The sequence below is a fragment of the Desmodus rotundus genome, chromosome 1 (genome assembly GCF_022682495.2).
Source record: "Desmodus rotundus isolate HL8 chromosome 1, HLdesRot8A.1, whole genome shotgun sequence".
NCBI classification, from domain to species: domain Eukaryota; kingdom Metazoa; phylum Chordata; class Mammalia; order Chiroptera; family Phyllostomidae; genus Desmodus; species Desmodus rotundus.
Window position 1 is genome coordinate 131,056,252 of NC_071387.1, and position 22,751 is coordinate 131,079,002.

The 22,751-nt window shown below is 43.1% G+C and overlaps 1 protein-coding gene across 1 annotated transcript in view; it reads right to left on the reverse strand.

Annotated features, from left to right (window-relative positions):
• Positions 1 to 1,334: 1,334 nt before the first annotated feature.
• ALDH7A1 (aldehyde dehydrogenase 7 family member A1) overlaps positions 1,335 to 22,751 on the reverse strand; it is a 40,454-nt gene continuing 19,037 nt past the window's right edge. The window contains exons 9-18 of the mRNA XM_024571337.3: positions 20,695 to 20,792; positions 19,548 to 19,589; positions 17,493 to 17,587; positions 12,456 to 12,540; positions 11,166 to 11,272; positions 9,396 to 9,512; positions 8,198 to 8,295; positions 7,932 to 8,005; positions 4,943 to 5,018; positions 1,335 to 3,569 (exon numbers count right to left, since the gene is read on the reverse strand). Of these exons, the coding sequence (XP_024427105.3) occupies positions 3,515 to 3,569; positions 4,943 to 5,018; positions 7,932 to 8,005; positions 8,198 to 8,295; positions 9,396 to 9,512; positions 11,166 to 11,272; positions 12,456 to 12,540; positions 17,493 to 17,587; positions 19,548 to 19,589; positions 20,695 to 20,792 (847 nt within the window). The 3' untranslated portion in view covers positions 1,335 to 3,514. The remainder of the gene's footprint in view (positions 3,570 to 4,942; positions 5,019 to 7,931; positions 8,006 to 8,197; positions 8,296 to 9,395; positions 9,513 to 11,165; positions 11,273 to 12,455; positions 12,541 to 17,492; positions 17,588 to 19,547; positions 19,590 to 20,694; positions 20,793 to 22,751) is intronic.

A 22,751-nucleotide genomic window follows, 5' to 3' on the forward strand; every position in this document is an offset into this window, starting at 1 on the left:
TTAAATGGGAACTATAGATTTAACCAAAAAGTTGCGATATTAACAGATTAGAGCTAAGAGGTTTATGTTTGGGGAGGTGGTAATAACATTATTCCTCACCTACCACAAGTCAACAGACAAAATCTAAATTTACTAACTACAAAATAGCAGTACAAGCTTATTATTTAGAAATATGGATGGAGGTCAGTAACAGTGGAAAAGGGAGGGCGGTCTCCAGCCGGTTTCTCTGGGAAGTGGGGGAGGGACAGCAGAGGGAAGGGGGTGGGGGTGGCCGGTGTTTGTTATAATCTCCATTTGAGTTTTTAACTGCATACATACAAGTATCACTTCTGTAAAACTACACTTAAAAAAGCCAGGGGAAATATTTGTAACCTAACTTTTTAACTTAAATTAGAAAAATAATAAGATCAATAAATTTCACTATATGGTAAGTCCAACAATTTGGTACATTAAAATATATCAACAGTTTCTGGGGCTGAAAAAAATGGCCTGTCACCTAATCTCTTCACACATCCTCTTAAAAACCTTTAAGAAGGGGTGCTAAACTTTGACAGGGGAGAAATGCAGCAATGGTTCCCCACGCAAAGGCCTACACTGTAATCAGGCAGATAAAATAAGTCCGGGAAAGAGGATAACAAAGGGACCAAGCCAGCTGTGAGAAAATGGGGTGTTGGGGACCAGGAGGAGTGAAATGTACATGCCTGTCTGGCAATGTTGAAATAGAAAACATTTTAAAACATTGCCAGCCAGCTTCCCTGTTGGGAAGCTTATTACAGTGAAGGCAACAGAAAAAAGGTTGGAAGGTGGCTGGGGGAAGAGAAGAGCAAGGTCACCGACCCCTCTCACTCCCTCTCTGTGGTTGCAGAGCAAAGGACAGAAGTGAAAGATGTAGTAGCATCCCGACCGGCTTTGAGAAAAGTGCCTCATCTCCATCGTTTGCTGTCTTCATCAGGAGCGCCTCCCTCCCTAAACAGAAGCCAAATTGACCAAGTCTTCCACCCCCTTCCTAGGGAACCACCAGTCAGAGTCAGGATCCTAGGATGAGCCGAAGGGACGCTCTCTCTGGGGACTGGGGACATACAGCAAGATCCTAAGAAACTTAGGGCTAACGGCAGTTCCTCCTGCCCACAGTGTGGGCAGGGAGGTGCAGGCACAGAGGTACGGGACGGTTGGCAGGGGCTCAGTATCACCAGTCATCAGCAGTAGGGGACTCCCAGTACCTCAGAATACATGGCCAGGAAATACCCAAACACACATTTTAACCATTCTGGTTGAAAATACCAACAGGCAACTTCCACTTGTTAGGTCAAAGAATAAAGGACAAAAAGAGACAATTTAAAGGCAATGTTTTTTAATAAACATTATGACAAAAGATATCGTTGTTGCTAGGAATGCGTATAACAGTTATGAATTAGTTTCAAAGAAAGCTGTCGGATTCAGTGTGACTCGACTTCCACACCTGAGAGCAGAGCTGCCAGTCCCCCTTCTACCCAGTGTACTGGGGATCACCCCACATTGGACACAATGTCAGAGAGTCTCCTAAATACCTAACTGCAGAGAAATTATAAATGAAAACATGTTTAATTAAAACAATCACTGATACAGCTTGTGTTTTGGAACACTTGTTTAAAAATAATATGCTAGAGGAAAACAGGATATAAAAATATTTCAATCAAAAATTTCTTGCAAATTTCACAAAAACAGCCTATTAACATGATTCCTAAATGTTTTAAATAATGCTTCACTTTCTTCAGACGGTATTAGTGACCAAGACAGAGCTAGAATACTTACATTGTGACCTAAAAAGAAAAACCAAACCATAGTAAGATTTTTAGAGTAAATGCCCAATTTGCATGATTTTCTTAAGCAACCATTTATATTAAAAAGTGTGTGTGTATTAACACAAGATAATCTAGTCTCTTTCGAACTCTTTAAAAGATAGAAGGAAATTTGGCTTTCACTAGATCATTTTGTGAGACCTTTAGAAGAATCCCCAGTAAGCACGCCTGTGCCCTGGGGAGTGGGATGGAGGGAAGGGCGTCTGGAGATGCGGGATTTTCCAATATCATTTCCTTTTTTATTGGTTTAAATTTTTCATCAAAATGATACAGTCTCTTCATTTAAAACTCAAATAGCTCTACAAGACTAGTTACCAGAAGCAGCAATGCGCCCTGTCTCCGTGCCCCACCCCTGCAGCCAGGACTTGGAACTCGCCTATCTTTATAAGCCCACGTTGCTATTTCGATTTTAGGCACTACAGGCTTTCCACTGCAGAACGTAAGGAACTGCTGCCTTCCCAACCTACCCTCACCCTGCCTTCTTCCTGCCAACATGCTCTCGGAATGTTCATCATCAGCATTTGGCCTGATTAACATTCAAGGCTGACAACTACACACCTAGGTGACCACTAGTCACACTGAGCCTCTCCTTCCCTGATAAATTCGTAATTGCTTATTTTTTTTCATTTGCTTGCTTCTCTGTCATAACAGCCCCCAAACTCTGCCAGTTGTGAAAATCTCTCCATACATCCCGATGCATTAGGTCATCTACAAAGGTCATCTGGAAAGCTTCTGCCCCAGTCCAATCTGGCAGGAGTCCAGAGGGCAGTGGTGGCTGCCCATTGGGGGGATGGGGGAGGGCAGACTGCCAGGAAGAGGAGAGCTACACGGGCCAGTCTGAGTTCCATGGGGGCCCTGGGCAGAACCACTCCAAAGGCTGCTGGGCAGCCCCTCGAGAGAAGGAAGTAGACTCGCAGCAAAGATAAAGTGACCTTTGACACATGCTGCCACACACTGTGGATATTCTCCAAGAACAAACCCAAGGGCAACTGCAGAAGCCTACCAGCTAAAGAAACGGCCTCAGGCTGTGTGAGGAATCCAGAGACTCTTTCTACAGAAGCTACACAGGCAGAGTCCATGGCAGGTGCAGGTGCAAGAGCAGGAGTGATATCTATGTCCACCCCGCAAATTTCTTCTGTGCTGACACAAGCCATCATGAGCAAGAGAAGTCGTAATGGTGACGAATACCTTAGCCATATTTAACAGAGCGAGTCCTTCCACAGATCATGTGCTATGTGGCCCCTCCATATAAGGGATATACTCCCTGCCAATCATACCCTTCCCAACACAGGCCGGAAGTGGGCAATGTGAATCAACACTCACCAGAGAATTCGTTACTTGCCCAGGAGATGGTCCTGCATCTGCCGAGACGACTTCAATTTTCCTCTCTGTTAGGCTCTGTGTTTTTCTAAATTCCTAGCATTGCATGTACTGTTCTGTCTAAATTATAAAGTAATTATAAACTTTAAAAAAATTAGTAACTACTTGTAACATGAAAATCCATTTTTCTATCTTTTACTAAATATGGCGACGCTGTGACAAGTTTCATTTTTAAAAAGTGAGTTTCTTGATTTAGTCAGGACCTCAGGGGCATAAGGGATTAGCCACCGCTGTACTCCAAGTGATGCATATTCAGGGCAAATCTCAATTTTCTGTCTTCTTTAAAGAAAGCGCCTTTACTGAAACTTGATTCCTTGGGCCAGAGGAAGGTCCTTACTGTAGTTGATGGTACTTGGGAGAAAAAATAAACAAAATTAAATGAAGGAATAGTGCATACATAATACAGAATATTGTTATATCTTTAAAAAATGTAGATCTGTATATGTTAACAAGGTGAAATGTCCCAGTTACATGCTGGTGAAGAAAATAGGATACAAAACACTATCAGTATGAATCCAGTTTTATAAAGTATTTAAAAAGGACAGAAAAAGACCAAAGTCTGGAAAGACACCGAGCACACATGTTATTCACAGTTATCGGGGCACAAGAATATGGGGCTGGAACAATTTTCTTTATATCTCTCAATAACTTGTACTGAATTAGCAGAAAAGACAGATCTCATTTTGATAAAAAAAATAAGAACTATAATAATTTAGAAAACAAAAGCTTCCCTATGAGTCAGTTATCTGACAATGATCTCATTTTTCTCCTAAGAGGAAAAGCGCCCCATTAAATGGGTTCCCAAAGGCCAGAGCTAAAAGTTTTCCACTCTAGACCCAGAGTGCTCAAGAAAAGTGGAAGGAACATAACTGACTTCAAAGAATGAAAACCAGGCAAGAGTGTACAGGCTGGAGACTTAACAAGCCACAGCCAGAGCACCTCAGAGATTTCTGACAGAGAGAAAGTCACCATGACTACAACAGGAGCCCAGGTTGGGAAACCTGCGGGAGGTTAGAGAGCTCTCAGGAAGGAGTAAATGGGACCGGAATGGGTGCCCTTGGTCCCTCACCCTGTGCTCTTCCTACAACATAGCACCGCAGGGGCCTGACCCCACACTGTGTTGCTGCACTTGGGTAAAGCTCTCTCTACCCAAGGAGGAGAAACAGAATTCAAGTAGAAAACAATTCCTAGTCAAAATCTCCTAGAGGCCGGCTCCCTCACCACCTACCCATGTGCTGGGTGAATGAGCTAACCAACTTTCAAGGGTCGTGCTCACTCTTCTGAGAGCTGGTGTCCCCCAGCTTGCTAGCCAGGCCCCCAGATCCCCAGGCCCCCTGCCCAGCTCCACCCCCTTCTGCTCCCTCAGTCTGCGGGCGGAGGGGGGGGGGCAGCCACACGCAATGAGAAAACTCAAAAGGACAGCTTCTTCCACTCCCCCTTGCTGGTTGACACCCCCCACCCCAAGTGTTCCGTTCCTATGCTATCTCTAGGTAGACACCACCAACCAGACGGTTTCACAGTGGGGCGCTGGGCACTAGCTGGAGCTAGACAAGGAGGGGCAGAAAAATACTAGTACAAAACAGAGGCTCTGGGAGGGGAGGGCTTGGAATATTAGAAAAATAAAATAAAACGGAAACGCCTAAAAACAGAGCGGAAAGGAGAAGAGGGCAAAAGCACGCTGCAACAGCCCTGAGCCCGGCCCCTCCTCCCACAGGCCTGCTTACCACGTGGACCTCCTCATGTACTGCTTCCAGGCGTCGCTGCCCGACTCCCGGCCACCGCCAGTGTGCTTTTCTCCTCCTGGAGAGACACAAACGCACCTCGCACCCCAGCTCTGGGGCTGCTCCCCTCTGTGTGGACTCCCGCTCGGTGTCACTGAGGCGAGGACACCAAAAGGAGACCCGAGGTCCCTGAGCAGCTCCTTTCCTTTACATTTAGCCCACAGTTTCCTTCGCAAACAAACAAACAAAAGACAGAGACCAAAATAAACATGAAAATCAGAGGGAAAATGGAAGGAATTAAGAGGAAACAGAAATGTGTCAGGCACCAGAAGAAAACCTTTAAAAAAACCTTGTCACTAGACCAAGGTGTTAAGAATAGAACCTCGGGACAGTGGAAATATGTTTTTATTTTCTCATTTATGCTTCTCTATATGTAATTTTCTACATATATACATAGTTTACGTACATAAACTGCTTTTATAATAAGACATTTTAAATGTTAAATTAATATCCTTAGAGGCTGTAAGAAGACAGTGACTCCATGAAACAAGAAAGGGACACACTTTAAGAGTGTGCCATCAAAGCCCAAGAAATAAGTTTTAATGTTGTTTTTAATAAGAGTAGAGGAGAAAACACTTAATAGAAGGATAAGAAAATTTGATGAAATTTCCAATGTAAAAAACAGACTAAATGAGGAAAAAGATAACAAAATCAGACAATCAATTTTTCAAGAGATAACATTTAAATAACAGGAGTTCCAGAAATTAAAATAGAGAAAGGGAAAAAACTGTCAAAGAAGCACTACCAAAGCAAAATCAGAACTGAAAACTATGAGGCCCAATAGTCCAAGGTCAATCACTGGCCCACTGAGTGTCCAACAAATATTTTTACAGAGATCTCCACTGAGCCAATATTCCTGTGAAACGTCAGAACGTCAGAGCAAATTTGCTCATTATGAGCAAATAGTAGAACCAATATTTTTTGAAACAGGGGAAAAAAGATCAGAAACCAAAGTGGACTGCACTTTTCAACCCCAACACCAGAAACCAGAAGACAAATAGGTAATTAGTTTCAAAAGTCTGAGGAAAAACTCTTACAAAGCTGCAGAAAAGGGGTAGCAGGGCTGCCTGCGATGCCTCTGGCATCCGGGACCTGGCCGCCACAGTTCCCCACACCCACAGAAAACGTTCCCTAAATGACCAGGTGTGGAACTGTTTTTGCACAATGTGGTTTGTGTTAAACACCTGCTTTCCTTCTGCTCGGCTGAGGATGCCTCTGTAACCTGCCCCCAGTAGAAACCTGTGGTGCGGCATCTTTAACGAGCTTTCCCAGTGGACTACACTTGTCACAATCTGCGACTCCACTGGAGAACACTCTTAGAAGCTTGTTCCTGGTTTCCTCTGGGCCTCACCCCACACACTAATGCCGTATCACTTAAAGGGAAAAAGAGAGAAAACTTAAGAAGGTTAATCTAGCAGAGCAGAGGGTCACCACATAATGTCTCAGGTTGTGAGAGAGTGCAGTCAAAGCACACTATTTAGGAAAATTGAAGTACATTCAGAGGTAAATTACTTTTTCCATTTAGTTAGAATCTCAAAGGATTTGCCTCTGGGAAAGGAGGAGGAAAGTGAGGGCAGAACTGCTTTTTCCATATAAGACATTTAAAAAAATGGTGAGGACTGAAATGGAGAGGAGTCCATGGGAGAGAGAAGGCACGGGCCGGAGTCAGGGATTTAAGGGCTACAGAAGGACAGACAGACAGACGCATTCGGGCCACTAAGTCGTGGAGGGCCAGAGTGAAGGGCTGAACTGAAGGCAGAACCTTCTGCCAGACCGCGCACACCGGAGAGTAATCGGTCTAAAGGAGGCGAAAGAGTGCCCCAATTATTTAAACTTTTACAAGTACTCATGAATGTTTGTTCTTTATATATTTATATATATTCTTTATATATTTAAAGGCAATCTGTTTTTACTGTGTTTTGGATCATTTTTTTATTGAATTTATTGCAGTGACATTGGTTAACAAAATTATATAGGTGTTAGGTATAGAATTCTATAATACATCATCTGTATATTATATGATCATTTTCAATAAATATAACAATAAATGATTGTTGGGAAGATTTTTTTTTAATTATTGCTATTACTAAGTTTAAGCACTAAGAGCTCAAAGCATAAAGACAAAATAGAAACAGGGCTCAGTGAAAAGAAACAACTTAGTATTTTACCTAAGGTGAACGACAGTGTTTAACATATACTAGGCCCACTTTGCCAATAAAACCCAGAATTCTTCAGGTGAATTTTTCTGGCTTTAAAACAGGGTTCTTAGTCTTTTCTGGGGTCTTGAACCCTCTCCCCAGAAAACAGATGCCACCCTGCAGGGTCCGCACACGTCAGGTAAGGGCCCGGCTGCAGCGTGATCCTGCATCTGGGAATGAAGGGAAGGGCCCTGGACAGGAACCCTGAACACGGAGCACAGGCTTCCTCAAGGTCAGACCAGGTAAGACTATTATTTCAGTTCCCTGGTTACTACTGCTTTTCCTTCACTGCCTGTTATGAACTGAATTGTCTCCCCTACTCTTCCTCCCCCCCCAAGGAATGTGTTCAAGGCCTACCCTCCAACAGCTCAGAATGTAGCTGCATTGGGCAACAGGGTCCTTAAGTAGGTAATTATAGTTAATAGAAGTCATAAAGTTAGGGCCCTCGGCCAATAGGACGGTGTCCTTGTAACAGAAGAGACAACAAGAATGTCTGTACAGAAAAAAGGCCACAGGAGGACTCAGGAGGAAGGTGGCCATCTGCAAGCCAGGAAGAGAGGCCTCAGGAGAAACCAAACTTGTCAACACCTTGATCTGAGACCTCCAGCCTCCAGAACTGGGAGAAAATTAACTCGGTTGTTTAAGCCACCCGCCCTGCGGTACTCTGTTATGGCAGCCCCAGTAGACTAATACACTGCCCAACACGGAAAATGAAAAAACGATTCTGTACGTACCAAAGGCACCTCCGATCTCAGCCCCGCTCGTTGGAATATTGACGTTTACAATGCCACAGTCTGATCCTTTTGGTCTGTGGATTAAAAGGGGTACATGGTGAGAGCAACGTATGGGGAAGTAAAAAACAAAGTCCAAACAAAACCTCTAAGACTCTCAATGCCGAAAAATGGATTTTCAAGTATGATGGTTCCATTTTCTTTTTTTAAAGTCCCTCTCACCACAGAAATCAGACTTACACAGGTTTTTAAAATAAACAAAGTTATACCCAAGCCAGCGGAAGATTCTGCCCAAGTCCTTGGTAAAGATGCTACTTGAAAGTCCCTGTTTTACTTCATTGTTCCACGCAAAGACTTCATCTTCACTCTGGAAGGGCAGACATTAGAAGCGGTTACGTGACACTGTGTTCAGGTCAACGTTACAAATGTTAAACTCATTTTATGAGATGTGCCGGTATAATTTTAGGGCAAAACAAGGAAACTACAGGGTCAACATCTGACTAACTCTGTTTCGCTTATACAGTGCCTTTGTGGGGGGTTCTCCCTAATTGTGCTTTAGAAATGAAGATCTTCCATCCCTCCAGTACATTCTTTTATTCAAGCTCTTACGTATAATAGCTAATATTTCTTGAGCTCTTATTACGTACACTGCCCTGAGCACTTAGCATGCATTTAGTTAGGTAATCCTCACTCTATGGCACAGGTTTTCTCTTATCCCCAATTCACAGATTAGGCAAAGCAGGCAAAGAGAGGCAAAATTATTTGCTCAAGAGCTCACGGTCACACAGACACACACTACAAAACATGAAATTATACTCTCTAGTCACCACATGTGGAACAGGGATAGACAATTTAAATCAAGATTTAAAAAAAATACAATCACGTAGTAACAACAAGGCGGGACTCTCACGATTCTTTGACTGTTAACCACGGCACAGTCAAACCCTGAACGAGACTCTTTTCTGGCACGGCGAGGACCTGCCCCATGCCAGGGAAGGATACCCTCTAGTTATCTGCCTCTTTTGAAACCTCCACAGCCTGTCTGTCCTCTGATACCCATCGTAACTGCCGACCTTTAGGCTGCCCTGTATCTTCCCATTTTGTCTGCTGAAACGCAGCTCCAGGCTATCGAACTATCTAGTTCTTCTGTGGAGAAGCCCAATGTTTGGCACACACAGCGCAGAACCAGGTGATACAGGAAATGAGGGCCCCCTTCTCCATAAACTGCAACGTAGGGTCCCTGCTCACCCTGGCTTCCCAGGCAGCTAGCTTGGCATGCTCTATAGTTTGAAGTGTTCATCCCATCATATTTTAGTCATAACCGTCAAATTTATACTAATCAAAATGACTTTCTAATAGCTCCCTAAAGGCAAATCGAGTGAAATTTAACACACCTTCATTTTCTCCTAGTCTTCTCGTTTGTTTCAACATGAGACTAGAGAACAGAGAGGCAGAACCCATTTTTACCGTGAATTTAAAGACATAAAGAATCGGAGCAAACGTCTCTGTGTGTGCAATGGACGCGTTGTGGGCGAGACCTGTCACAATTGTCGGTTCTACGTAATTCCCAGGGCGATCCATAACCTGCAGGAGAGAAATGAAATAAAGACACTGAAAGCATTTTGTATTCCGGTACTTGTGGTCCGAGGACACAGTCTTTGCCTGTACTTGTGACAAAAGCCAACACCATTTTAGGTGAATTGTTTCTGCAAAATAACTCCCCATCATGAACATAAATTTCCTCTGCCTCCTATTGGCTCTAATGTGGTCAGAGGAAAAATAGGAAAGAAAAATAGGGATCAAAGATGGAGAGCCATGCCATTTGTTACAACCAAGTAGCATTGAAAACAGTTACAATGATGATTGTAAAACTTATATAACTTTAAAATAGGTAACCTATACCCACTGTGTTATCAATTACATTGTATCCCCCATCCCTAAATTCACATGTTGAAACCTTAACCCCATAGTGACTGAATTTGGAGACAGGGCCTTTATTTAAGGAGGTAACGGAAGTTAAATGAGGTCAGATGGGCAGGGACCTAATCGTGCAGAACTAATGCCCTAATAAGAGGAAGAGACACCAGAGACCTCCTCTCTTCGTGCGCGGAGGAAAGGCCATGTGAAATTCTCTGTGCCAGACAGAGAGGCTTCGCCAGAGTCCAACCCTGCCACACCTGAGTTTTAGACTCCCAGCCCCATAACTGTGAGAAAAATGTTACAGCTCTGTTGTTTTAGTCATCCAGTCTATAATCTTTTATTATGATAACCATAGCAAACTAATATACATTATACAAAAATTAAAAGCTCCAAAAGGATATAGTGTAGACACTCCTAACCAACCTCCATGTAATCAAATTACAAGTTCATGTCCACTTATTACCTAGTGCCTACTTCTCCTCCCGTGCCATACTGATGCCATACTGCTCTGGCTGCTGGCAGACCCGCCTCATGCCTGTTTAATTCTGCGCACACCCTCTGAGCTGCACGTTTACCAAGAGTCGACTGTCTTCACTTTTCAGATCCTGGGCATGGTAGCTGTATTTTTTATTGTAGTGCTATGCTGTGTTGCAAAACTTAAATGATGTTATACAAAGGAAAAAGGAGCTATTTCCATAAAAATTAAGTTGAATGTTTCAGAAAATAACTCAACAAAAGTAAAAATTAGATACATAAATATTCACACACACGCTGTCCAATGAAATGTGGGTGTGTCAGTGGTTAAGATGACTAGAGAGAAGGAGTCTTCTCTCGGCTTCACAAGGAACTCAGTTCTCAGTGAATTTTGAAGAAACTGAAACTAACTCATCGACAATAAATTGGTACAGCTTCTGCAAGGATGAAGACAAATTCCCACCACACCAGAAGAAAATGCTTTGACCCTATCCAAAGAACCAAATGTAGTTATCTGTGTTAAACTAAAATGTTTTTGGTGTGTATTTTTTTTATTCCCTGTCTTATTTGACCTGTTAAAATAACTATTACATACAAATTCTGATTACCCTGAATACAAAGTCTTCCACCGTGTCATGAAAAGGTCTCCCCCCGCCCAATACAAATTGCTAGAGTCTCAATTCAAAGGCAACCATGGCTGAAATTGTGTGTCCTTCCAGAAATTTTCCATGCAGTTTACATTGTCATTCTTCAAAACACGTATTTTCCCCTTACAAACGGGAGAAGAAAGACTCCAGTTGGGGACCGTCACCAATCTGCCCGGAGCCCTGCTTGCGTCATTACCTTGCCTCCATAGACCACTGTGCCTCCTTCTTTCTTTGCCGCCTCCACTGCCCCAAGGAACATGCTCACTGCCTGCTTGGTGTGCAGTGGCCCATACAGAACATTAGCTGGAGAGAAAAGGGAATGTTCCTCATTTTACCCTACGTAGCATCATTTTAGTATTGTAACAGCTTTCCCAATGAACAGACCAACCCCTTCAGGAAGCCCTGCGGTTCAGAACGGGAGTCTGTGAGCTTCCATAAAGGCACAGGCAGTAAATGTATAATGCTCTGCATGATGTCTGTGGTCCCCCACAACTACTCACCCTGGCCACTGCGGTGTGAAAGCAGCCACAGAAGATAGGTAAACGAGTAGGCGTGGCCATATGCTGATAAACTTTCTTACAGAAACAAGTGGCAGGCCAAATTTGTCAGCCCTGGTTCAGATCAATTAATCAGAGTGCCACGTTAAAAACACAGCACCTGTCCATTCACCGCAGTGGGATCATCTCTAAGAACTTGGCAGGCTCAGCAGCTGGTGTGCAATTTACAGGGGAAGACTGATGCCGCCCCATGTATGGCTGCCAGGAAGCAGAGCAGAAAGATTACCTGGGGCAATGGGGGAGGAGGAAGACCTAGGCAGGCCTCAGGGAGGAGGTGGCCTTGCAGCAGGAAGCCTGTTGTGGGAAGAGCTGGGTGAGGAGCATTTCCAGCAGAGAGAGCAGTAGGACAGAGCCTGCAAGCCCTGGAGCTTGAAAGAAGGTTGGAAAAGCTGGAGCTCAGGGAACACAGGGGCAAAGGTAGGCAGGAGGTCAGAGAGTAAAGAGGGGAGGCACAGAGGTCAGGTCACACAGATTGTGAGCCTGCTAAAGAGGGAGTAAATAATCTCAATTTAGTTGAAAAGCAAAGAAAGTTGCTAGAGTATTTAAAGTAGGAGACTGAATTATCCAGTCTAAGTACATTTTAAAAAATCACTCTGGTCACTGTGGAAGGCAGAAGTGAAAGCAGGAAAGTAAGTCTGGCGACTCTTGCAGCCTTTCATGAGAGAGGAGGGTGATGGCTTAGACAAGGGTCATGATAGTGGAGAGAGAAAAACTCACCAAACTCATCCAATCTCAGCACCATCGCCAAACTCACCCCCCAGCCCACATCAACACTCAAGATCCTAACCTAGAAGCAGACGTGTCACCTTAAATGTCCTATTACCTGCTTTACATGCACGGACTCCTCTCAGGGAACAGGGAAAAGATCATAAACACGTGTAACTCCAGCTATCAAAAAGGAACACGCCTGAAATCAACCAGATACTCACAGTCCCATGGGTTCCCGACCCGGACCTGTGCATAGGCCTTTTTAAGTCTATTCACAACTTCATCATGGATGCTTTCATGTAAGAACTAAGAGAAAGAGAAATACGCATGGGAATAGTCAAAAAATGTACAAATTTGTTAACAATGTATAATTTTTCTTAATAATGATTTATAGTTCATAAAATTTTGAACTATTGTGATCTCTAAAACATACAAATAGAAGTATGTTTATTTTTTTAATTATATAATCTAATTTTAATTTAACTACAAGAAGATAATTTTCTCTAGGTGGATGTTAGAATAAAATCATAAGACAAGTCTTTTTTTTATGGATTATGCTATTACAGTTGTCCCAATATTTCCCCCTTTATTCCCCTCCACACAGCAGCCCCACTCCCTTAGGCAATCTCCCCACCATTGTTCATGTCCATGGGTCATGTGTATTAAGTTCTTTAGCTATTCTGTTACTACCTATTTGTACTTTATTCCCCTCACCTCTTCACCCATACCTCCACACACCCTTCCCATCTGGCAACCATCAAAACCCTCTCCACATTCATGATTCTGTCTCTGTTCTTCTTGCTCAGTTTGTTTTTTGGATTCAATTGTTGCTATGCATTTATTGCCATTTCATTGTTTATACTTTTGGTCTTCTTTTTCTTAAGTAAGTCCCTTTAAGATTTCATATAATAATGGTTTGGTGGTGGTGAACTCCTTTCGTTTTTTTCTTGTCTGGGAAGCTCTTTACCTGCCCTTCCATTCTAAATGGTAGCTTTGCTGGGTAGAGCAATCTTGGCTGTAGGTCCCTGCTTTTACAACTTTGAATATTTCTTACGAATCCCTTCTAGCCTGCAAAGTTTCTTTTGAACAATCAGCTGATAATCTTGTGGGAACTCCCTGTAGGTAATTAAATACATCCCTCTAGCTGCTTTTAATGTTCCCCCTTTAACTTTAACCTTTGGCATTAAAATTATGATGTGTCTTAGAGTGGGCACTTTGTGTCCATCTTGTTTGGGACTCTGTGCTTCCTAGACTTGCATGTCTATTTCTTTCACCAAGTTAGGGAAGTTTTCTTTCATTATTTTTTCAAATAGATTTCTAATTTGTTGCTCTTTCTCTTCTCTAGCACTGCTATGATGTGAATGTTGGACGTATTGAAGTTGTCCCAGAGGCTGCTTACACTATCCTCCTTTTTCTGGATTCTCTTTTCTTCTTGTTGTTCTGATTGGTTGTTTTTTGCTTCACTATGTTCCCAATCATTGATTTCATTCTTGGCTTCATCCACTCTACTCTTGTTTCCCTGGAAATTGTTCTTTATTTCAGTTAGGGTATCCTTCCTTTCTGACTGGCTTTTTTTATGCTGTTGAGGTCCTCACTAAGCTCCTTGAGCATCCTTATAACCAGTGTTTGGAACTCTGCATCTCATAGATTGCTTATCTCCATTTTGTTCAGGTGTCTTTCTGGAGTTTTGATCTGTTCTTTCATTTGGGCCATGCTTCTTTGTCTCTTCGTTTTGGCTGCCACCCTGTGTTTGTTTCTATGTGTTAGGTAGAGCTGTTTTGCCTCGGCGTTTTGGTAGTGTGGCCCAATGCAGTAGGTGTCCTGTAGGGTCGAGTGGCACAGCCTCCCCTATCACCCAAGCTGGGTTACTGGAGGTGCACCCTTAGTGTGGACTGAGCACATCCTCCTCTTGTACTTGAGCTTTGGCTGCTGTTGACAGGTCAATGGGAGGGATTTAGCCTGGCCAGTCAGGGGCAAGGACTGGCTGTGGTCACCGACCACCACCCTTTGCCCTCTGGAAGGTCAGCTGTGCAGGGGCAGGGTGGTGGTGCTCTGACGTAATCTGTAGCTGTCCACTGGCTGTGCTGGCCTGGGGTTTCCTGGGTGGTGCAAGCCAAGGTCAGCCCCCACCTGAGTTCTGCCCAGGGCCACCCTGCCTGAGTTATGAAGCAATCTGAGATAGCTGCTACTTGTGCTGGGCTTGGAGATTCCCAAGTGAAGCCAAGCTGTGAACCTAGGCTGGCTGCTGCTAGTGCCAAGCCTTGGGCTCCCTCAGGCCAGCTGTGGCATGTTTGAGGCGATTTAGGAAGTTGTGCAGCCAACACAAGCCATTCATATGGAAAGCAGCTTGGGTGGACCCAAAAGCTGGGTGGGACAGAGTCTCTGGGGTTCTCCAAGGAAGGTCAAACTGTGTTAGCCAGGTTGATGGAGTGTCAGATATGGTACCAGCTTGCCAGCTCTGTGGCTCTGAGGAAGAAGAAACAATGGCCTCTGCTGGCCTTAATGCCAGACACTTCAGTTCCTCCTGTATGCCACAGCTGCCTTTCAAGCTGCTACCCCCAGTGCTGGAGGTCTGAGGGAGTGAGTCTGAGTAAATGGGAGTGAGTCTGAGTAAGCTGTGAATCTAGGTTGGCTGGTGCTAGTGCCTGGGCCTGGGGCCACTTACCAAGAGATATGGGAGCTGGGGGTTCACTGAGGCAGGCTGTTGCCTTTTTTAGAGGATTTAGGGTATTGTGAAATATGAAAGAAGACCAGCCATTCATATGGAAAAATCACAGTTAACAGTCTGGGAGGACACGTAAGTTGGGTGGACCCATATGTTGGGTTCAAATAGTCTCTGGGGATCTCCAGGGTGGGGAAAACGGTGTTAGCCAGTTGATGGAGTCTCAGATGTGGCACCCACCTGCTGGCTCTGTGGCTGTACGGAGGGAGGGTTCAGAAATGGGACAGCAGTCTCTGACCACCTTTCTGCCTGGGAGAAAGCTGTCCCTCGGCTCTCGCCTTGATACCAGACACTCCAATTCCTTCCTGGTGCCTTTCAAGCTGCTACCCCAGGGCTGGAGCTCAGAGGGAGTGACTCTGAATAAGTCTGTGTATGGGGTTTTTATTTTGTTTTGTTTTGTTTTTGCAGTGTGTATGGGTTTTTTAATGGGAACTGTTAGGGACTCCAGAAGTTTATTTCATCAGCTCAATCCCCACTGGTTTTTGCAGCCAGGATTTATGGGGTCTTACCTTCCTGGTACTGGAACCCTGGGCTATGGGCCTGGTGTGGGGCTGGAACTCCTCGGTCCTGTTCTACCCCTCCCAGACTTTTATCTACCACACACAGATGTGGGACCAGCCCATTTTTGTCTCTACCCCTCCTGCCAGCCTGGATGGATGTGGCTTCTTTAATTCTGTAGTTGTCAGACTTCCATTCAACTTGATTTCTGACAGTTCTGAGTGATGGTTGGTCTACACTTTAGTTGTAACTTTGATGTGGTTGTGCAAAGAGATGAGTTGTGTTTACCTACGCATTCAACTTGATTTCTGACAGTTCGGAGTGATGGTTGGTCTACACTTTAGTTGTAACTTTGATGTGGTTGTGCAAAGAGATGAGTTGTGTTTACCTACGCTGCCATCTTCACTGGAAGTCCAAGACAAGTCTTTATCAAGTCCGTAAGGACCTATTCGAATAAGCTTTACAAATCAAGTACACCCGTTTTTTTTTCTAGAGCATTCAACACATTACGAAGCAGAAAACCTCAAGCAGAACTATCCCACACTATAACTGTATGAGTCATGGTGGATACATACCACCACGATTTGGTCAGCCTACCTCTGCTGCTGTGTGACCATATGCTCTTAACCTCAGGCTGACTAGCTCTCCAGAGTGAGGCCTCAGTCAGGTGAGGGCATGCATTGGACTCACTCTGGGTAGGATGGGAGCTCCACGCTATGTTCCTAGTGATGGAGGTGAATTCGTCAAGCCATCTACTCTCTGAGAACTAGTTATGAGAAGGTCTGCAGCACTGCAGTGGATTTTTCTGCCTTTTACTTTACTGTTCCTGTGGAAATAGATCTTGGGCAATGGCTAATAATGGGGTCTAATTTTTAACACTAAATATAAAACATGGATGTGTGTATTCGCTCTAAGACCAAAGGGAAAATTGGCTGAATAGGGAAATGCTTCTTCTATGTCATTTCATATTTGCCATGTAATTACGATTATAATCATTTTTAAAGAACTCATTTTCTTCTTACCATTAATGCAAAAATGTTTAAGGTGAGTAAATTTTTTAAATTATAAATACTTTATGAATACTGTCTCTTAGATTTTTCTTTTGAGAACTTAAGAGTAATGTTAAAAAAAGATTTATTTATTGTAAAATACAGGAAAAAATGAATATAAAAGGTGATGGGAAAAGTAAAGACTAATTTCCATGTATCTTTTATCTTATTTTCATTCATTTAGATTATGCCAACCTTATGAAGAATCTGTTCACATTCACTGTGGATGGATGACAGTAAAACCCAAAGCCAACTCCTCTGTAATTCAACTGCAAACTGCTTTTTTAATTAAACAGAAGGAAAACTCAACACTAATAATTTAAAACTGGCAAACATAGCCAAATGTTATCCCTAACTGTCTGGCTAGAGCCCCCAGTTTTTCACTACCGGGAGAGCCATGGAAATCAAGGCCACACCGGACACAAAACTGAAATCCAGCCAAATCTAAGAGTGCAGATTAAACATCCCGAACTCTCTGCACGCTGGAACGAAACAGCCTCTTGTTTATTATAAACAGAGAAAAAACAACATACAGAGAGTCACTTGCTTTTCATTAAGCCATGTCACATCAAGTCAAATCTGGGACTTGACTGATAGGCCAAAAATTAAAATCTTTAAATGTTTCTATTTAAAATTAAAAAAAAACAAACAAACACCAAGGCTATCTTTCAGCTGACAGTTTCAGATTTTCCAAATATTTAGCCTGTTTGAATCTCTAAGTGACACTGGACTTTGTTCATATTGATCTGGGTGAGGGACTGAAAATGGCCTCGCCTCCCAGTCCAAGTCCAACCAATCAGAGTGAATCCCTGGTTGACTGGCAACATGTGCCGTGAGTAGAGAAGAGAGAATAGAGCCACATATTTGCCAAGCACATCTAGGAAGTCCATGTTTCTAACAATACTTCTATGACACCTCCCTATACAATTTGTTAAAAAGTGGTGTTTGAAGTGCAGGACAAGCTCATGTGACTACACAGACACACTCACCAGGCGCCTCGCAGTGGTACACCTCTGGCCGGCTGTCCCCACGGAGGCAAAGAGAGCTGAAGGAACGACTAGGCTGAGGTCCGCATCATCAAAAGCTTAGAGAAGCACAAACACACACCCATCAGTGCCGTGAAGTAGGCAGACAAGGTACTTGCTAACTGGTATAAATGATGCCTTTACTATAGGACTTGCAGTAAAAGAGTATCAGAACGACCCCTGTAAAATAAGCATGTTCACATCGCAGAGGCCACTTTTCATCCAGAGGAGGTTATGTGAGAAGAGAGTCCTATGGTCTTTATCCAAGTGCAGATGTACATGGAGGCTCTTGCTCCTCTGACCTCCTCATCTTTCATTTCTCAAAGCTTCTCATACTGACTAAGCTTCCTCTATAGCCTCATTGTAGTCTCTTCTCTTAAGACCCCATCCTTTTTGTCAGCTTTATTTGCCTCCAGTCTGAGCCCCAAGGCCCATGCTGATGCCAGCTTCCCTGGGCCATAGAGAGAGTAATGGGAAGCTCCTGATTATCATCACCATCACACTCGCTCTCTAAAATCCATATCCTCACCTGCATCGGTCCATGCCTTTACATGCCTCTTGTTACACCTCTACAGCAGCATTTCCAAATCTGTGAAACCCCTTGAAGGGCCTCCTACTCCAGGTTACCTTACCCACTTAGGAAACAATCTCAAAGTGACCACACACAAAGACCCCTTTCCTGCTTCCTCTGCTCCTCTGAAGACATCAGTGCAAAACCAAATTTCTCTTTACTCAGGTTCTTTTGTTCCTCCACCTCTTCTGCCCTCAGAAGAAAAAACTAGCATAGTCTTTACAAAGTTAACCCTTCCATTTATATTATTTGTAATCCCTTCCTTCGTATCCCTCAGAAAAAACTGACAGACACAGTTCCCTCTTACATCATTAATTGTCCCTTTTCCAATCTAACAGCATTCTCAGACTAGCGTGATGGTTAAGAAGGTGGTTTGTGCAACCAAACAGATCAGGGTTCTTGTCCACTTCCAACACTTTTTAGTTGTGTTATTTTACCTTTTCAAATCTCAATTTCCTCACCCGTAAAGTGGGACAATAATGCCCAGAGTACTCACGGGGGATAGGAAGGGGTTAAGGAAAGAGCAGTGCTGTGGGGTCTGATTGCCAAGGTATCATGCTGGTTCATGCTAGCCCCTCACGTAAGGCACCTCATCACTAAGCCTCAGAGTGGAACTTTCAAATGAGATTAACCACGGTATCTCCCTCATGGGATTATAGTGGGGATTAAATGAAATAAGACACATGAAACACCTGAGCACAGTACCTAGCAAATACCCAGTGCTCACTCAGTGCTAACTGTATTTTTAAATGAACTCTCTCTTTAACTAGACTAGAAGTTCATCTCAAACAAACCCTTTGCCATATACTTTTAAACTCTATATACCACCAATACATAGGCATTTAAATACAATGATGGCAATATACAAATTGGTAAATTTTGTTTTTTATCACAAAATCCATGCTTTTATTAAGTCTCAAACTACTGATATTCATTATGTTACCCAGTTACATTGGTAGACTATTTCTTTTTGTGCCAAATAATTGAAAAACAGAAATAATATCAAAGTCTACAGATAAATGATTAAAATGCTGTAAGGCAGCATTCCTTCTCAGTTATAAAAGCACTAAATATTCCACTAAAGACAAACTAGTGTTTTTGAAATCCAATGTAATCAGCAAGTCACATAAGAGTTACTTACTCATTCTAAAGACACACGTGGCCAGTTTTCAGAAAATAGGAGAAGGAAAAACAAGGCCACGTTAGGAAGTCTCACACACAGGTTCTAAACCCGGGTTACATTGTCTGAACATGAACACTCTTCCTTCCTAGTTATCTCTGCCTTCAAACCTTGTGTCCTGTCTCATGAGTAAAATTCTTAAATGTGAATTAGGCCTTGGCATGGACAACATAGGACAGAGGAGTTCCTGAACGAGTTATGCATACCCAGGACAACTACTAACGATATTCTGAATGGAAAACAAAATGCAAACAAAGGGCAGCCTTACCAATGATGGCATTATTTCCTCCAAGTTCTAACAAACTTCTCCCTTTAAAAACATATAAACACAAACATATAAGCCTATGTTAGTAGTTAATGCACATTGATAAATGGCCTCAAATCATAACCTATCCCAATTATGTTTTAATTTATTTCCTGATTTAAAACACAGCAAGAACATTGAGTCAACATCAGATTTCCTGGTTTCAATCATTGCACTGTGGTTGTATGACAGAATGTACGTGTTCTTAGGAAATACACTGAAACATTTAATGGTAAAGGAACACAAGGTCTTCGACGTTCTCCAAATGGTTCAAAAATAATATGCAACCACAATGTACGTGCATGTGAGTTACTGGAGAGAGAAAATGATAAAGGAAATGGGGCAAAATGTAAGCATTGGTGAGTCTGTTCAACAGGTGTACAGAAATTAGTTGTATATGTTATAACTTTTCTCTAAGTTTCATATTATGTCCAAAAAACCCCAGGTTAGTGTAAATGCTATGTTTTCCACTATGGAAAACTATATAGCAATTTCCCAAGAAATTAAACACAGAATTACCGCAAGGTCAATCTAGCAATTCAACTTCTGGGTACATAACCAAAAGAAGTAAAAGCAGGAATTCAAACTTGCTTTTGAAAAGCAATGCCTGACATGCAAAAAGGCAGGTTACCTAGTCAAGTGCCCCCTAGTTAAAGTCTATACTCATGACAGCCAAAACCTGATAGTCAGTATTATCCTTAACAATCGTTTTTAATCACTCATAAAGCAGAGCATACAAAACTGTGTTTATATAAGTGACAGAACACATTTAATCTTCTATTCTACATTCTCTGTAGGTCCTGTACTCAGTGATCCTGCTTCAATTGTGGGTTTTCTTTTTTTTTAATTTGCCAAATAAGTCTGACAGAATTTGATAAATACATTTGATATACTACTATAGTCATTTAGAGGGTGAATGACATCCTTTTCCAAACTATGCTATTTAAATGTGTGATTGCCCTAATATTGACCCACTAATAACTGTACCCTTCTTTTTCTTGGACACTCAAATAAACATGGCTGGTATCTCTATCGGGGGAAAAAACAACTTTTAGATTTCACATCCGTACCTCTAGGGAATTAAAATTCTCATTAGAAGGCCAACACTTACCAAACCTCTCCTGCACCATAAGGGCCACCTGTTTTCCCACCTGAGTGCTCCCGGTGAAGGACAGCAGGTTCACTCGCTCGTCTTTGGCCATTGCAGTGCTACGAGGCAACAGACAAAGTCATTTGCACAGAGAAACCCGGAAATGATTCCACCTAATGGTACTGGCCAGAAACCCTGACTCGAACTCTTGGACAGGCAGTCAAAGTTACAAGAGAACATGGGAAGGTCTCCTTGAATATGAACTAGATTTTCACAAGTAGAACCATATAACAGAATAGGCTAACCTCTTCTGTGAGCTCTCTATAAACAGAAATCATTGTTCTGGAAGAAAGTCCTTCCTGCACTGAGTGGGTGAAGGGACACCATGACCTTAGCATTTCTTTGAGAGCATCCCAGTTATTTTGCAGACTCTTAAACTACTAATTCCTTTAAGAATTAAAAATCTAAAAAGTTTAAGGATATATCCTAAGTATCCCTCATGGAAGATGATTTATAAAGGCTGTGATAGGATTTCCAGACACTAATGATTTGAAGCTCTTTGCTCACAGTTGGTGCTTCAAAAGCTTGGTGGTGGGCCAAGCAGGGTGGCCACAGCATCAGTCAGGGCATGAAGAGCTTGATGGATTCACCCATGCAGGCTTCCCCAGGCTCAGCCCAGCAAACATGAGCACTGACACCCAAGGCAGCTGTTCTCTAATGCACTCCTACACACTAGCACAATTATTTCAGCTACTCTAAGGTCAAAGCCAAGGACTGCATGCTCAGAAGGCAAAAGAAGAGTTGGTGGAAGGATAGACTACTCATGTTGTAAGTGACACTTAGATAATACACCATGCATATTTTTCACTTATTCAAAAAACACAGAGGAGTAACAAATTTCTCATTTTGGAGGTCATTCAGTAAGAAGAGTAGTATGAAAAAAGTGACAGAGGGATACTAACATTTCAACCGCACCAGTAAAAGTTATAAGACTTGACCTCTAGGACATCCGGTCAAGATGGTGGCATAGGCAAACATGGCTCACCTCTTCACACAACCACGTCAAATATAGAACAATTATTACTCAGAAGCATCAGAAATAGAGTTGAATGGAAGTCTGACAACTACAGAGTTAAAAAATCACACCCATCCAGACTGGTAGGAGGGGTACAGATATGGAAAAACAGCTAGTCCCACACCAACGAGTGGTGGATAAATATTCGAGCCCTAGCTGGTGTAGCTCAGTACATTGAGTACCAGCCTGCAAACCAAAGGGTCGCTGGTTCGATTCCCAGTCAGGGCACATGCCTGGGTTCCAGGCCAGGTTCCCAGGAGGGGGCACACAAGAAGCAACCACACATTGATGTTTCTCTCCCTCTTCCTCCCTCCCCCCACAATAAACAGATAAATAAATAAATAAAATATTTTTAAAAAATTAAAATTAGGGAGAGATATCTCTGGAGCAAGGAGTCTGAGCCCCACACCAGGCCCTCCAGCCCAGAGTTCCAGTGCCACACAGGTAAGTCCCTACAATTTCTGGCTGCAAAAACCAAAGGGGATTAAGTCAGTAGAAGAAACTTCTGGAGCCCCAAGCAGTTCCTCATAAAGAACCCACACATGGACCCATCTACTCAGACTCACTCCCTCAGACCTCCAGCACTGGGGGTAGCAGCTTGAAAGGCAGCTGTGGCATACAGGAGGAACTGAAGTGTCTGGCATTAAGGCCAGCAGAGGCCATTGTTTCTTTTTCCTCAGAGCCACAGAGCTGGTAAGCTGGTACCATATCTGACACTCCATCAACCTGGCTAACACAGTTTGACCCTCCTTGGAGAACCCCAGGGAGTCTGCCCCACCCAGCTTTTGGGCCCACCCAAGCTGCTTTCCATATGAATGGCTTGTGTTGGCTGCACAACTTCCTAAATCGCCTCAAACATGCCACAGCTGGCCTGAGGGAGCCCAAGGCTTGGCACTAGCAGCAGCCAGCCTAGGTTCACAGCTTGGCTTCACTTGGGAATCTCCAAGCCCAGCACAAGTAGCAGCTATCTCAGATTGCTTCATAACTCAGGCAGGGTGGCCCT